This window comes from Geospiza fortis, unplaced genomic scaffold (assembly GCF_000277835.1).
Source record: "Geospiza fortis unplaced genomic scaffold, GeoFor_1.0 scaffold346, whole genome shotgun sequence".
Lineage (NCBI taxonomy): Eukaryota > Metazoa > Chordata > Aves > Passeriformes > Thraupidae > Geospiza > Geospiza fortis.
This window is the reverse complement of record NW_005054361.1, coordinates 773,716-788,136: the sequence shown is the minus strand read 5'-3', so window position 1 is coordinate 788,136 and position 14,421 is coordinate 773,716. Positions and strand designations below refer to the sequence as shown.

At 37.7% G+C, this 14,421-nt stretch overlaps 1 protein-coding gene across 1 annotated transcript; it reads right to left on the bottom strand.

The window, feature by feature from the left end:
- Positions 1–3,058: 3,058 nt before the first annotated feature.
- LZTFL1 (leucine zipper transcription factor like 1) lies at positions 3,059–11,966 on the bottom strand. The gene is made up of 9 exons (XM_005423916.2): positions 11,836–11,966; positions 11,194–11,388; positions 10,624–10,684; positions 9,696–9,764; positions 8,264–8,329; positions 8,049–8,126; positions 5,186–5,359; positions 4,598–4,701; positions 3,059–4,028 (listed from the first exon to the last, which is right to left on the bottom strand). Exons 1-9 carry the CDS (start codon positions 11,910–11,912, stop codon positions 4,010–4,012), a joined length of 843 nt encoding a protein of 280 aa, XP_005423973.1. The 5' UTR covers positions 11,913–11,966; the 3' UTR covers positions 3,059–4,009.
- Between the last annotated feature and the right edge of the window lie 2,455 nt (positions 11,967–14,421).

Here is a 14,421-nt window from a genome sequence, read left to right as displayed (position 1 = left end):
GCCATGACAACTGTTGGGCAATTGCTTTATGTGTAATTGGAGGTTACAGTTACTCCTCTAAGCAGTTACTAGGATTACAATTATTCCTTCCAGTTTATCACTACTACTTGCTGCTTAGTTCCAAACTGTAGATGATGCCTTTAAAGTCTGTACCCTGAAGTCATTTCCAGCCTCTCAAACATCCTTAAAACAACATCCTGTTTAACTTTACCTCAACCTCCCAAGAAAAGCATGCCTGAAAACAGTCTCTCTTTTTATTTTCCTTTCTTTTCCTTAGCATCACAGCTCTATCCATCTTCTGACTGTGTGATTTTTTAGGGTACTCACTCCATAAAATTGGGATTCCTAGAATTGTACCTAATTCACCCAGACTTCAAAACTGACCTGTGTCAAATGAGAGTCAGAAACTGGCATGTCACTAAAAGACAGCTGGATTACTCAGTCAGTTCTTCTGCTTGTCATCTGCCAGTTGCTTCCTCCTCTGTCAAAGCTTGCCTGCACTCTGGGGAGGTCTCTGGGCAGCTCTCTTATTCACCAGCAGCTGTCAGTCGTGAGCTGCCCTGCCACAGTCCTGCACACTCCAAGGCACTACATCAACAAGTTCCTAAAAAGAATTTCCAAATAATTAACAAACAAAACTTTCTGTTGAAACAGAATGACATGTACCTACCCACCTTTATTTGGAGAAGAGCTGACTCCAAAGGAGCTGCCTAATGTGTCAGGATATGTCCAAGAGGAGACCCTGCTAAGGAAGGCACATCTAGACATCTTCAGGGAGAGTCTTTGGGCAGCCAGAGCAGAGCAGGAATCCTGGGACAACACCTTCCCTGGGATGTTGTCTAAATTAACAGTCACAGGGTAACTCCCTAGGCACATCTCTGCTCAAAGTCAGTTACAAAAATAACCATGGTAACAATTACAATAACAATTCTTACCTGCTCATATACAAACTTACCTTCAAATTACTTCACAATGTTTTAGAAGGCACATCCTTCTAGGCCCCATCAAACCTTTTAAGCTTGATCCATTCAGCCACCTGATACCCCAACATGATTCACATTTGCTTCCTGAGGCCGTAAAATTCCACTGTGGTTTCACAGCATTTCATGTCACACAGAAGTAAAGACCTGTCCTTTATAATGCCAGAAGAGGGAAATCAAACTAAGGAATCTTACAAACATTTTTGCTGGACTGAAATCTAAGCTCCTGGCAGATGACTGGGTTTCCTAAAAGCAAGGTATGTGGGAAATATCCAAATTTCAGCTGTTCAAGATATCAGTCTCAATATCAAACAAAAAGGTTCACTTGCAGGTTAAGTGTCAATGTAGGTATTAGTACTCACCTTAGGACATTTTTTTTAAATGGCTATTAGGCACAAGAGAAAAACAGGTTAATGAGCATTTTATTAACAGTTAAAGATATTTGATTAATATATGGTCTCATTACAATGGCAACATGCAGGACTGCTGTCTCATTTATTAACAACCACTGAAGTCACTGTTGGACCATAGGGTTGTTTGTTGGCTGTCAGAGTCAGTACTAGCAAAGCTGAGATGCCTACATTTCATTCCCATATTCTTCAGCCTGCAAGAAAAAAACAAAACAAAACCAAAAACCAAACCCCAACCAGCCTGAAAGAGATCTGATTTCTGCAGACCAGCTAGTCATATGGGAATTTTCTTTTTAAACATTCCCTTCAGGCATATCTAGGGAATTAACAACTGAAATGGAAGAAATGGATGATGTCTATTTGAGCAGTACAAGGAACAAAGGCTGCTAAAAGGAGTATTAGAGTTTACACGTCAGGGAAAGAAGTGAAGTTTTAGAAACATCAGGCACTGTCAGGAGAGGTTCAGATGTCATTTCCATCTTCAAAATATTGTACCTATCTCAAGAAAAAAAATCACAACTGTATAATACTCCAGGTTTTTTTTGACAGGTACATCACCTGTCAAAGATGACGTATTTCATCAAGAGCTCCACACAAGACTTTTAATTAGCCATTCTGCAGCACAAAAAGCGAGCATCTCAGTGATCCCACACTCGCTAAACTGGCAATCTGAAAGGCAGGAAATCAAAGTCTGAGTTTTAATTTTGCACTGCACAGTTCTTTACAACATTTGCCTTCCTTATTTGAGGACATAACAAGGTGTGTAACAATGCTTGTCTAAGCCAACTTATTTCACTGAGACCTAGCCATGTACTGAAGCTGACAGTGTACTTTCTTGTTGAGACGGTTTCTATGTAGATAATTAAGGCTGATTACAGAGTCACAACATTCTAGAGTCAAAGACTGATGAGAAGACCAGCAGGAGTCATGAGAATCTGTGGCTTTTTTCACCCTTTACCTGCCATTTTAGAAATAGTAATTGATCTCATAAAGCGAGTGTTATTGTGAAGAAAAACCCACAACATTCATCCAGACAAGTACTCGTGTTGTTCTGAGCAAACACAGGCCAAAAAGCTCTTTGGTACATGCCTATTAAGAACTTAACATTTTAGTGACTGTACAAGGGGCAAAAGAATACCTTTCATTATCTTAACTGTCACTGCATGAGGAGGATGCCACCCCATAACTCTCTACTATTGTGCTACAGCAATAACATCCTGCCACAGGCACGGGACTTGATGTCAAACCAACCTCACTTAACCAGTGGGAGGCAAAAGACAGGAGAACTTACAGAAAACATGAAAACTTAAACTTAGAGAAAAAAGAAGAACTCAGACTGCAAGTGATTGGCAGATTTGAGTTAAGCAATTTTAACAGCTTTGCTTGTTAAAGAAATAATGAGGAAAAAAGATCCGTTTCAGTTCAAGCAGCTCCTAAGAAAAACATTGTTAAATGCCAGTTTCTGTAACACAAACACCCTCAGCCCTGTCACTGGTACTCCCTTTTACAGCTGTTTGATGTGACGTGGCTTTGAGCACAAATCTGTAACTTACATGTTCTCATTTCTAGCAAGATTCTTTACTGATCTGCCACCCAGTCCTACAGATATTTTAAAAATAGCTATACAAAACATTCCTATTAAAAAAATCCAGCTCCTTAAAGATCAAATGTTTGAAAACATAGTGTTTTATTTGAAGTAAAATACAAGATACATATGAACAGGGACAGATGAATAAGTAGAATGCACTATTAGGCAACTGATAAACAAATGCAAGGCAGAGAATTACAAGTCGAAGACTCAAGAGAAATAAGCTGTTTTCTGGTGAGGTTACATTAAGAAAGGAGATGAAAACATCTAAAATAACTTTTCTCCCAAAAATGTTGCTCCACTAACTTTCCTATGCATATTTAGATTATCATCTCACAATTTAGAATACTGGCAAAATGAAAATCTGTCTTCTGATGCTCAAATTTGCTTTAAATCAATTACAGTGAAAAAGCACAACTCTATTTGAAAGAGTCCAGCACTCTGGCTATAAAGCATATTTATCTCATTATCTAATGAACACCCTCTAGAAAAATGCTACTGACCACACTTTGCTGAGCTATGACATGTCCAGTGTGAAGTAGCATTACAGAATCAGCGTTTCTTTTTTGATCCTCCTACTCTTTCACTGATGGAATTTTTACATATAATGCTACTTCATAACTACATTAACTACACAAAAGTAACAACTGGAGTTTCCACCTTGAAGACATCAAAAACTCTAATGCATATATTTTTGGTCTTTTTCCCCCCTTTTTTAACAAAAATAAACTCCTTTTTTTTTTTGTAGGGAATATTCTCAGTTCTTCAACAAGGTCCTGTGTGCTATTTCTCAAGGAATGGCAATGGTTAACTATTAAAACATGACTGCAGAAACTAATACCCATAAATTGTAGGTTTAAAAGGAAGTAAGGTAAGAGTTTCAGTGTGAAATTAATATTAATAAAGAGTTACTTTAAACACTAGAAGCAAAGAATACACCATTCAAAAAAACCAAAAATCATTGAAAAATAATACCAGCCTACATTTTCTTTCCATGACAACTTCTGATAGATCAGATGCTTTTTGGTATTTCAGTCCTCTGACTCATATCTGAGGATTAAAAAAGAATAAATAGAAAAATAATTAAAACAGACTAGAAAATACTCCAAAGACATTTTGTCTCTAAACAAACCAAAGCAATAAATTACACCCAAGAGTGACACATTTCTGTCAAGGTTTATTGTATGACTGAAGCCACAGACAAACGCATTTACTTTTTAGACTGTTTTCTCCTTTTAAAACTGGCCAGTTTACCAAATAGTAGAATGAAGGAATAACCTATCCATAAACCCAAACAATTGCCAAAGCAGCTGGAACATCTCCTATCTGTATCTCTGTGTGTAGCACCTGTAGGACTTATCTACTACAGCCATGAATACCCTGTATGCTCTCCACACTAAATTCTCTCATTACTTGCTACATGGCAGCTGCTGTTGCATACACCAGTCCTAACCACACCAAACATCCATTCAAAGGACTGGTTCGTCAAAAATCAGAGCATAGCCTATTAGAAGTTCTTTTTAAGGGAAAATGTATAGACTGTTTTAGAGACAAAATGGGAGCAGAACATGGATCCAGAACAAGGATCTTGTTGAGACAGACAGGGCAGCACCACTTACTTGGAAAGCCTTCTACGCAGATCCTTTATCTGCTCATTCTTCTTGGTGAGAATCTCTTTCATGTTGCGATAGGCAGCTGTTTGCTGAAATTTCTTCTCCAGCTCCTACATAATAACATCAACATATTATTTACATATTATGAAGACTAGAGAAAAAAATATTTTTTATAAAACACAACTTGCTTTTCCTCCTCAAGTTTGACAATACTAGTTTTCTGTAACTTACTCAAATTTAGATAAAGTCAGCTGGTAGATTCAAATGATGTTACTGGGGCAGCTATAGATAGCCCAACTTCATTTTCTAACAAAAACAAGCTAAAAGTCTTCAGAAGACTGGGAATATGCTTTTCATTTAAAAATTTCTATTGAGATAAATAGTAAATTTTAAAATATTCCTCTATTATAACAATGCAGTTAGTTGTGGGTTTGCTATTTTACGTTTCATGTGCTTTGCCACTGAAATAACAAAAATACAAGGGCAAAAGTGTAGCCTGGTAAACTCTGCATCCTGTAGCTTATGCTCATTAAATCACTAATCAGTTAAAATGTGAGTAAGGAATGCATCTTCACATTGCAATAAAATGCTAACCTTTTCAGCTGTGGATAGCTGATCCTGAACCTTCAGTAAGTCATGTTTTGTTGTCACTAAGTCTTCTTCCAAGAATTTTTGGTTTGCAGTAGTGTCATTCAAAGTCTTCTCAAACTGGGATTTCAAAGCTGCCACTTTGTTCTCCAGTTCAGTGATATCCTGGTTTGCATTATTCTTCAACAGAAGAAATATTTAAAATATGTCAAACTCAAGAGAAGAAATAATTAAAATTTTAAGTGCAAAATTCCACATAAAGTACGTACATCTTCACTTTTAATAATGATGTACAAGTTACTCCGGCAAATCCTAAATGAGAAGTGCTTCAACTAAAAAAGGAGCTAGAGCAGGCACTGATTTATAACTTAAAAACTTGTTAATAAATGCTTTTTAAAGATGGCTGGAATGTCTTCTCAGCCAAGATGAGATTTTAAGTTCCTGTACTTTGCCTCTTTAGGAATTAATTAGAGCCAGAGGATGAATCATATTACAAGAAGCTGTTTACCATACAGAAACAGTAAATTACCGTTTAAGATCTGAATGTCTACACTACAATGTGTTTTTGAAACATTTCCAAAGCTGTTAGTGTGGGACAGGTAGGAAAGGCTGAAAGTGTAAAGGCTCACACTCTCAGCCAGGTACCAACACTGCGCTGTTCTCAGGTGTCTTACACAAAGAGGCTCCAAGTTGCAAAGCAACTTTCTTGTTTCCTTATGAGAAGAATCAACTGAAACTTTTCTGAACATCAGTTCTGAATCATGAAACATAATAATTGTGTAAGTGTTCTATGAATTTTCATTTAAAGAAAAGCAAAAAACCAAACACAAAACATTCTCAGGTTTTAAAGCTCAATTTCAAACTCAAAAGTGTCATGACCCAGGATGAGGTTGAACTAGAAGCACCTTAAAACAACAAAATCTAAAACCTAAGAAAGCCTTGTTCCTTTTTCTATCTGGAACATAAGATTTGAGAACAGGATAGTAGTACCTATACAGATGAAAAGCTTATTTTGAATTCTGAGACAGAGTCCAAGGCTGCAGTGTTGAGAAGCACTACATCCATTTTGTACATTTTAATTGTTATTTACTAACCATTACATAAGTCAATTATGCAAAAATTCTAAATCTTCAAATTAAACTGAACTGACAAAGCAGTTACTCCCAGTTACTGCTGGGAGTTACTCCCAGTTACTGTAACTCACACTTTCTAAATGAAGCTGTCTATTAACTATTAATTTAAAAAAAACCCAATCTGATGAGTGATCCCTAAGAACCAGCTGTGGTTTGGCAGTCATTTATTTGTTCAAAGAGTTTGAAATCTACTGCTTTATGAACAACTGAGAGAAAGTGACAGATTACAGAGGGCAAATTAGGACATGAAAGCTGAAGATACTCAGCAGCCCTGACACTGAGGCCAATTCATATTTAACCAGAAAAGCAGGATGAGATTTGGTTCCAATCTTTTAACACTACAAACAGTATTACCCAGGACTTAATACACCCCTTTATATTTTAAACCTTTAATAATTTAAAGTTTAACAAAACAGAGAAAGGAAATATTTGCCATGACTGATTAATCAAGTTCCCTATTAAAAATATTATTGAATATAATTTTGAAAGCTACTAAGTAAACTTTTAACATATTAAGAAAACCAAGTACATACCATAAACCAGGTAGAAAGCAAAATAAAAAGAAATCAGGATTAAAATATGAAAATTGAAATAGAAATGTTTTATTATCTTGAACCTCACTTTCTAATCTGTAAATATTGCAGGAATTTTAAAGTCAATTACTCAAAATAATGGGATTAAAGTCTTCTAATTTTGTTGAAAGCCTGAACTGAAATTTTTAAATTTAAGGCACAATTACACATGAACAAACTTTGGAGAATTCTAATTATTGACAAATAAATGTAGAAACTTAGAAGAATACTCAGGTGACCTGAAGAAAGTTATTTGTGTCAACATGACTTGAGGCTTCTTACATTTTTTTGCCAGCAGCAACTCACCATGCTGAAGTCCTCATTTACAAAACAGATTAGGAACCCCAAGTAATAAAAATAAAAAATGAAACATTTTTAACAGTATGCTGATATAGGGAGAACTACAAAAAAATCAAACAAGCAGCAAGTCTGGCTTGCTCCTGTCAACATCAAGTGACAAATGTGAGAAAGAATTAGTGTTTTATTGTTGCTCTAAAAACCAGGTTAGGTATCTGGGGAAGGGGTTAACAGCGGGCTTGTTAGCTAAAGGAGAGAGAAGCTGAGAAGCAAGAAGAAGCTGATAATGAGTTTTTCAAGGCTGTAACTAAGGAGACTAAGAGAAGTGAGGAATTGAAAAAAGATAAGAAGAGAACTTTGTAGCTGGACGAAGTATTTTGAGAAAGTTAGCTGAAGTCACTGTAACTTTTTACTAGTAGTGTTATGTTGATTTATTGTAGGTGATAGGATAGAAGAAGTATGAACAATTAGAAAGTATATAAAAGGTCAGTCATGTTCAATAATAAAGAGTTGCCCTCTGAGAATGCTTGTGGTCTCTGCTTTGTGTTGTGACCATCTTGACAACGACAGGTATCACTCTTAAACATGAAGAAACAGACAGACATAGATTTGTGTCTGTTAATACAAATATCAGCCCTGGGAATATGAATTCTGGATTACGACTTCCTGATAGTTCCTGAATACATGTCATAACATCAACTAATGTTATGGGTTACCTGCTGACTGACAGACCAGCAGGCACAGAGAAGGTAAGATGGCTCAAACTCTTGCATTTGCCAGAACAGGAACACACCATACAGACCAACATTTTGGATGTGCTGGCAACAGTTGTGTTAAATGGGAGCAGAGGGATATAATTATACTTACCTTCTGATCTCCTTGGATCATCTGTAAATCCCTCAGTGACTTCTCCAGCTTGGACTTCTCGTCTAGGGCAGCAGTAGCCTGCAATACATTGAAAATTTAAAACCTCAGAAAATGTATTTTAACTGAAAACATAAGAATAATAACCATGGGATTCTTATTCAGGTATTTTAAAATATGTAACCAACATTAAGCATCCAAGATTACAGGGAATTTACCTGTGTTTCTATGGTCCTGAGTCTGGTCTTCAATTTTTCATTTTCTTCTTGGAGATGAGCAACTGTCTTTGGGTTAAAGAACAAGAAAATGTTTATGAACACCCTGGCACCATTTTGGATTTTGCAAATATTTCAGGGAAGAAAATACACTTCATAACTTAGGAAAGCAAAAGAGACCCTAAATGCTTATAAAAATGGCCTTCATAAGAAATCAATAGTTCATTAATTTATTGTGGTTTTTTGCCTCAGTGAGAAAGCAATTTAAGTCTCCAATTCTCTGTAATATATACGGCTGTTCACTTAAACACATGCTTTACTGCATTTACTGCAAAAAAGATCAGAGCAAGATTCATGATTAAAAGTTGCATGTTCAGGGATGCAAATCTCATTGTTGCTTATAATTCATATTTTCAATCAACAGACAAGGAAGAATTTACCTGCAATTCCTTTTCAAAAGAGACAAATACCAGATTACTGCATCTCCTGTTCTGTCACAGGAAATATACATGTTTTATCAGTCAGAGAAAATTCACCACATGAACTTTGAATGATTAGGGGGGAAAAAAGACAACAGATGCACATATTCAAGAAAAACTGTTATGATTTTGAAATTATTTTTGAAAGAAAACTACATTAACCTATAAGCAAAACACAAGTCTGAATTCTTTGAACACTTTATTTATTGTAGAGAATAACAACAATTTGAGACAGACATTGTACTCAACACATCATTTTGGGAATGCAGGACAGAAGACAGAAAATAAAACTCCTTGCTAATTATCTTGATTATCAAAAACTTTAAAGGTTACTGTAAGAAGTGTGACATTTTAGAAGTGCAGGTGAATGAAATGAGTACAATACCCAATAAAAATTATTGATAGTATTAAGTACTAGAAAGTGTTTTGTAATTCTGAAAATGTTTAGCAAGTGAGAAATCAAATGTTTTAAAAACCAGTAAATTCCAAATTCCTTAAGTGCCTGTTTCTTCAGGAGGAATTTAACCAACTTACAAAACAAAAAAGAATGGATGTAATGAGATTGACTTGAGGCGATACAGAAAATGTTCAATAACCTGGTAATTTCAGCCAGCTGCATATTTTAATTTACTTCTTTGTTGAAGCACCAGCTAGCTGTATGGAACTAATTTACTATTTTACTCCATGAAATGGAAAAATAAATTACTACAAAGACCAAAATCTTTTTGCAAAAGAAAGGCTGATACTGCGATACATGTTAGAGATCGCACAATAAATTTCTGATGCTTACAATGTTTATTAATTTACTAGTATTTTGTTTTACATTTTGGGATATATTACTGTGATGTCTATATAGTGACAGACACATTATACAAACATTACTGTACAGTTATTCAGTTCATTTGCATAAGCAGAATGGTCATTGACCACAACTGCCTGAACAGTCAAGTTCTTACCTTGTTTAGCAGCTCTGATCCACCTTCATTTAATGGAGCAAGTTTTGGTTTAATGGGATCTGCCGTGGACTAAAGAAATAATAAAGTTGAAAAAATTAAATTATACATATTTCAAGGGGGTAGAAAAGCCCCTAGCCTGTAAAATAACTACTGATAGTCAATCCAGCTTTCTTTTAAAAAGGAAATTAACAACCTTTTATTTAAAGTTAATTTTTTTACTGCTTCCTTGGCTCCTAAGTTATGGACTTCACTTTGAGCTTAAGTTAAACAAAGACACTGCACAGAGACATAAAGGTATTGCAAACGTGATTCTACAGAAGACTGACAATCCTGCAGCAACCAAAATAAAAAAGGAGTAAGGAGAACATAATATTTGAGTGATTGTAAGAGTTAAAAGTATCTACAAAGCTCCAAATAATTTTCTCATTTAAGGTATTAAAAATAACATGTATTTTATATATATAAATACAATATAACATACATAAATACACCTTTAATAACGTTTGCAGCCATATTGATGCAAGACAAGCTACAGTGACATCTGTACTGTGCAATCTTCTCAGCTCTTGGGTCCATTTTGGCACAAGTGAATGTCCCAGTCTCAGCCCAGGTGCCAAGGGAAGGGAACCCAGGAGCAGACACTGCCACATATCCCTGGTCTGTCTGACCTTGGGATGAGGTGTGTGAGGCACACCCCAGAAGGGCAGAACAGGCACTCTGGAAACAGCCAAAGCACTTCAGAGGGAGCCCTGGTGCCAAAATGCAAAATGTGAATTTTTGGAGAGTTTCAAAGACTGTTTTGAAAAAAAATGGTGGGGTTTTGGTTCTGGTCTTCTCCTAGGCACAGAGAGTCAATACTAGGCATTTTAAACATCTGCCATGACTCCACATGACATTTGATTATGATTTGATTAAAATAAAATTTTACCTTTTTGTTTGAAGAGGTATATTCTGACTTTTCAAACTCAGCAACCTGGTCCAATAATTCTCTTGGAAAAAAAAATGAAGAGGCATTTATTTACCAAAGAAAAAATATAAGCAGGCATTTCTTTACTAAGAGCTATGCTATGAAACACATTTTACCAGGCTGATGCTAAGCTTTTTCTTGCATGCAAAATTCTTGTTAGAAGTACAGAATGAAGTCCTACACAAATACCATAAACGCAACAGATCATGTTATGCAATGGCATGATACATGCATTACAATAGATTGGCATCCTTAATTACAATATAATGTAACTGGACAACAAAAGTTTTTAATTGAGTCCAGTCACCTGCTCTTAAATTATTAATTCAAGTAAGAATAATAATAATAAAACATCTTGCTCACAATTTTGAAATTATTTTGTATCTTGCTATTTTATAGATGGAAACATTGAAGCTAACCTATCACTGATACAATAGTAAAAGAATTGGTTTCTATGGTTAGGAAAAGAATGCAAATAGTCAACACTTTGAAGTTTTCTTATTGTTGCAAGTACAGTCCAACAGCTGTTACCGATTCTCCAAGTCAGAGACGTCTGTCTGTAACTTCAGGTACCATTTCTCAGCCTGTGAGAAGAGCTGCCTCAGAAGTAAAACATTGGTGTAAGTTGTGTTTATGAGCTCTGACTCCACTTCGCTGTGTACAACACTCTGCAGTCCATCCAGCATGTCTATCACCTCGTCAACTGTGAAGGTCTCTTCAACGAGTCTAAACAGAGAGGTCAAGATGAGTCAGGTGTGATAAAGGTAACAATTCTGCTTTGTTATGAAATCTCACTACACTGGTACCACTCATATAATGCAATGTTTCCTAAAAACATCCACTGTCAGTCATTATTAGATGACCACAGCATTACTAATCGGTTATTTTATTTGAATTTTCTCTTTAAATCAGTAAAATTACAAATATTAATTCAGCTACAGCCTTGCACTGAATTTACATATCAGAAGCAAGATATGAAGCAATGTCACGATCTCAATATCTCTGCTAATTCCTAAGAATTTGACGAGCTTGGGTTTAAAAGCATTTGACTTCTGGAAAATACAAGAACATAAAAACCTAAATGGAGAAAACTTGCCCCATGAAGTATTCAAACCTGCCACTGCTGCTAGGATATTTTACTTTATTCTTGCTCAGCACCACCCCACACAGCACCTGCTGTCCTTGAGGTCCTGGAAACAAGAATCCACTGTTTTGAGACACATGCCACGCTTGAAACGAGCGAAGCGCATGTAGCTGACCACTTCGTTCTGGTGGTGCTCATTAACACCCAGCTCTGCCTGTGGAGGAGGATACAAGCACAAACATAAGGAAAAATGAGCATAACCATTGTGAACATTTGCCTTCTGACTAGCTCCTGTGACTGCTTTTACAGGGTTAGCTTGCTAACTAGCATGGTGAAAAACAACCACATTTTAGTATATTGAGTCCCTATGCACCTCTCATAAGTGGGTGAGAAAGCTCCAGTACTCGGAAGGAAGGGCTCAAGTAACCTCCAAAAAGTCATACAAAATCAGAGAGACAGAGCCAATCAGACAATCAGAACCAGAAGGATTGTACAGGAGATGAAGGTCTTGGATAAATATATCTTGGTATTACATTACACATGCATAATGTAGCTGAATGACATATCTTTCATAGATGTACTAACAAAAGCCCAGAGGAAAGTATGTTATATTTGTTACTTGTTATGTAAACTCTTGAGACTTCTCACAGAATCAGAGAATGCTTGTGTTGGAAGGGACCTTAAAGACTATCTAGTTCCAACTCCCGCCACAGGCAGGGATCCCTCCCACTAGACCAGGTTACTCAGAGCTCCATTCAGCCTGGCTTTGAACACTGGTATGGATGGGGCACCCATAATTTCTCTGGGCAACCTGTTTCAGTGCCTCACCACCCTCACAGTAAAGATTTTTTTTTGTATATCTAATATAAACCTACTCTCTTTCAATTAGTGCCCATTACTCCCTGTCCTATCACTGCAGTTCCTGATGAAGAGTCCCTCTCTGGCTTCCCTGTGGCCCCCCTCCAGTTACTAGAAGGTTGCTATGAGGTCTCTCCACAACCTTCTCTTCTCCAGGCTAAACACCCCCAACTTGTCTATTTTCATAGGGAAAGTGCTCCAGTGCTCTTGTCAGCTTCATGTTCTTCCTCTGGACTTGCTCCAACACCTCCATGTCCTTCCCAAGCTGGAAACACCAGAACTGTATGCAGCACTCCACATGGGGTCTCATGAGAGCAGAGGGGGGAACACTTCCCTCGACCTGCTGCCTATGCTGGTTTTGATGGAGATCTTAAGTGATAATCTGAATTTGTTTCTCAACAGCCCTAAACCAGGACACCCAGAAACAAACATTGCCAGGGCAAATTAAGAAGGAAGTAATTTTAGAGCTGGCTAAGTAGCCCTTTTATGCGTGCCTCTATTTCAAAGGATTATTGGCATGGGCAACCACATCAGAACTACACAGTTCATGCAGGTAGCATGAGTGACAAGGAGGCACAACAGGGCACGACTGGGAGTTTGTCACCACAGTCCCTGGAGAGCTGATGCAAAGGCAGGTCCATTTCATTTACTCCAATGTACTTCGTTAGCTTGGCTGATGCTGGGGAGAGACAGCAATGTAGTAACTCAGACAAAACAGTTCATCTGATCACCTTGTCCTTAGGGAAGCTCCAGTGACAATGCTATCCTGGGATACCTGGATGATCAATCAATACTTGTTAGGGTCTCTAGCTGGTCAGAGTGACCTTGAGAGAAGTTAGAAAGCCTCTTTTCCCAGCCTGGCGCTTGAAGAAGGAGTCAGAGCTCTTCAGTTCTCGGTCTCAAGGTTGTTTATTGTTCCTTATCTATAAAATTCCTTCTCCTGTCCTGCCGAGGTCCGCTCAGCAAGACAGTTCAGGCACTCTGCCCACCCCAGGGGTGGTGTTACGTCTTTATACTAAAAACTACGTGTACAATGTTTACAATTACTTCCCAATACCTATCACTTATGTTAGACAGTGAGCTTCTACTCCAAACCAATCTAAAAGTGCCAACATCACAGCAGAAGATGGAGGCCAAGAAGAAGAAGGAGAAAGGCTGCACACGCCTAGATCTCTCCATCTTGCCCCTCCATTCTAAAAACCTCAAAATCTACTTTTTCACCCCGCAATAAATTCACTGTCATTCTATTTGATTTGTCATGGCTTGCAGATCTTCATCTAAGGTTGGTAACTTACTCCACAGGTCATAATCAAAACCACAGGCATTTTTGGGCTCTGTGCCAGGGTCTCTGAGCCCCCTGGCAGGGGTCTTGGCTGCTCAGGACAGCCAGAGGGATGTCCTGGGTCCTGACAAATACTCTGGAAACTCAATGCAGCCGAGGAAGCAGCACCAGCACTAAATAAAACCAGCTTTTACAGTGTGGCTGCAAGACCGATGTTGCCCACCAAGTCCCACATATAGCAGATGAGGGATCATACGGAAAACTAAATTAATGACGTCTTTGCTGTTGCTGGAGGGTTTTTTTAGTTGAAAGCTTCTATTCATTACAGACAGAAACGAAATTATACTAGTAAATAAGCACATAAGCACAGGCCACTCGTGATCAGCCACTCTGATACGCAGATAAGCCACCTGGCCATCGGATCCCGCAAAAACCCCAAGCCCTGGGAGACTCCGCATGGATGGCAGGGATGCCCGGGAGGGCAGGTGGCGGCCGCAGCTGCCCCGAGAGGCTCCCGCATGACGACAGGCCGCAC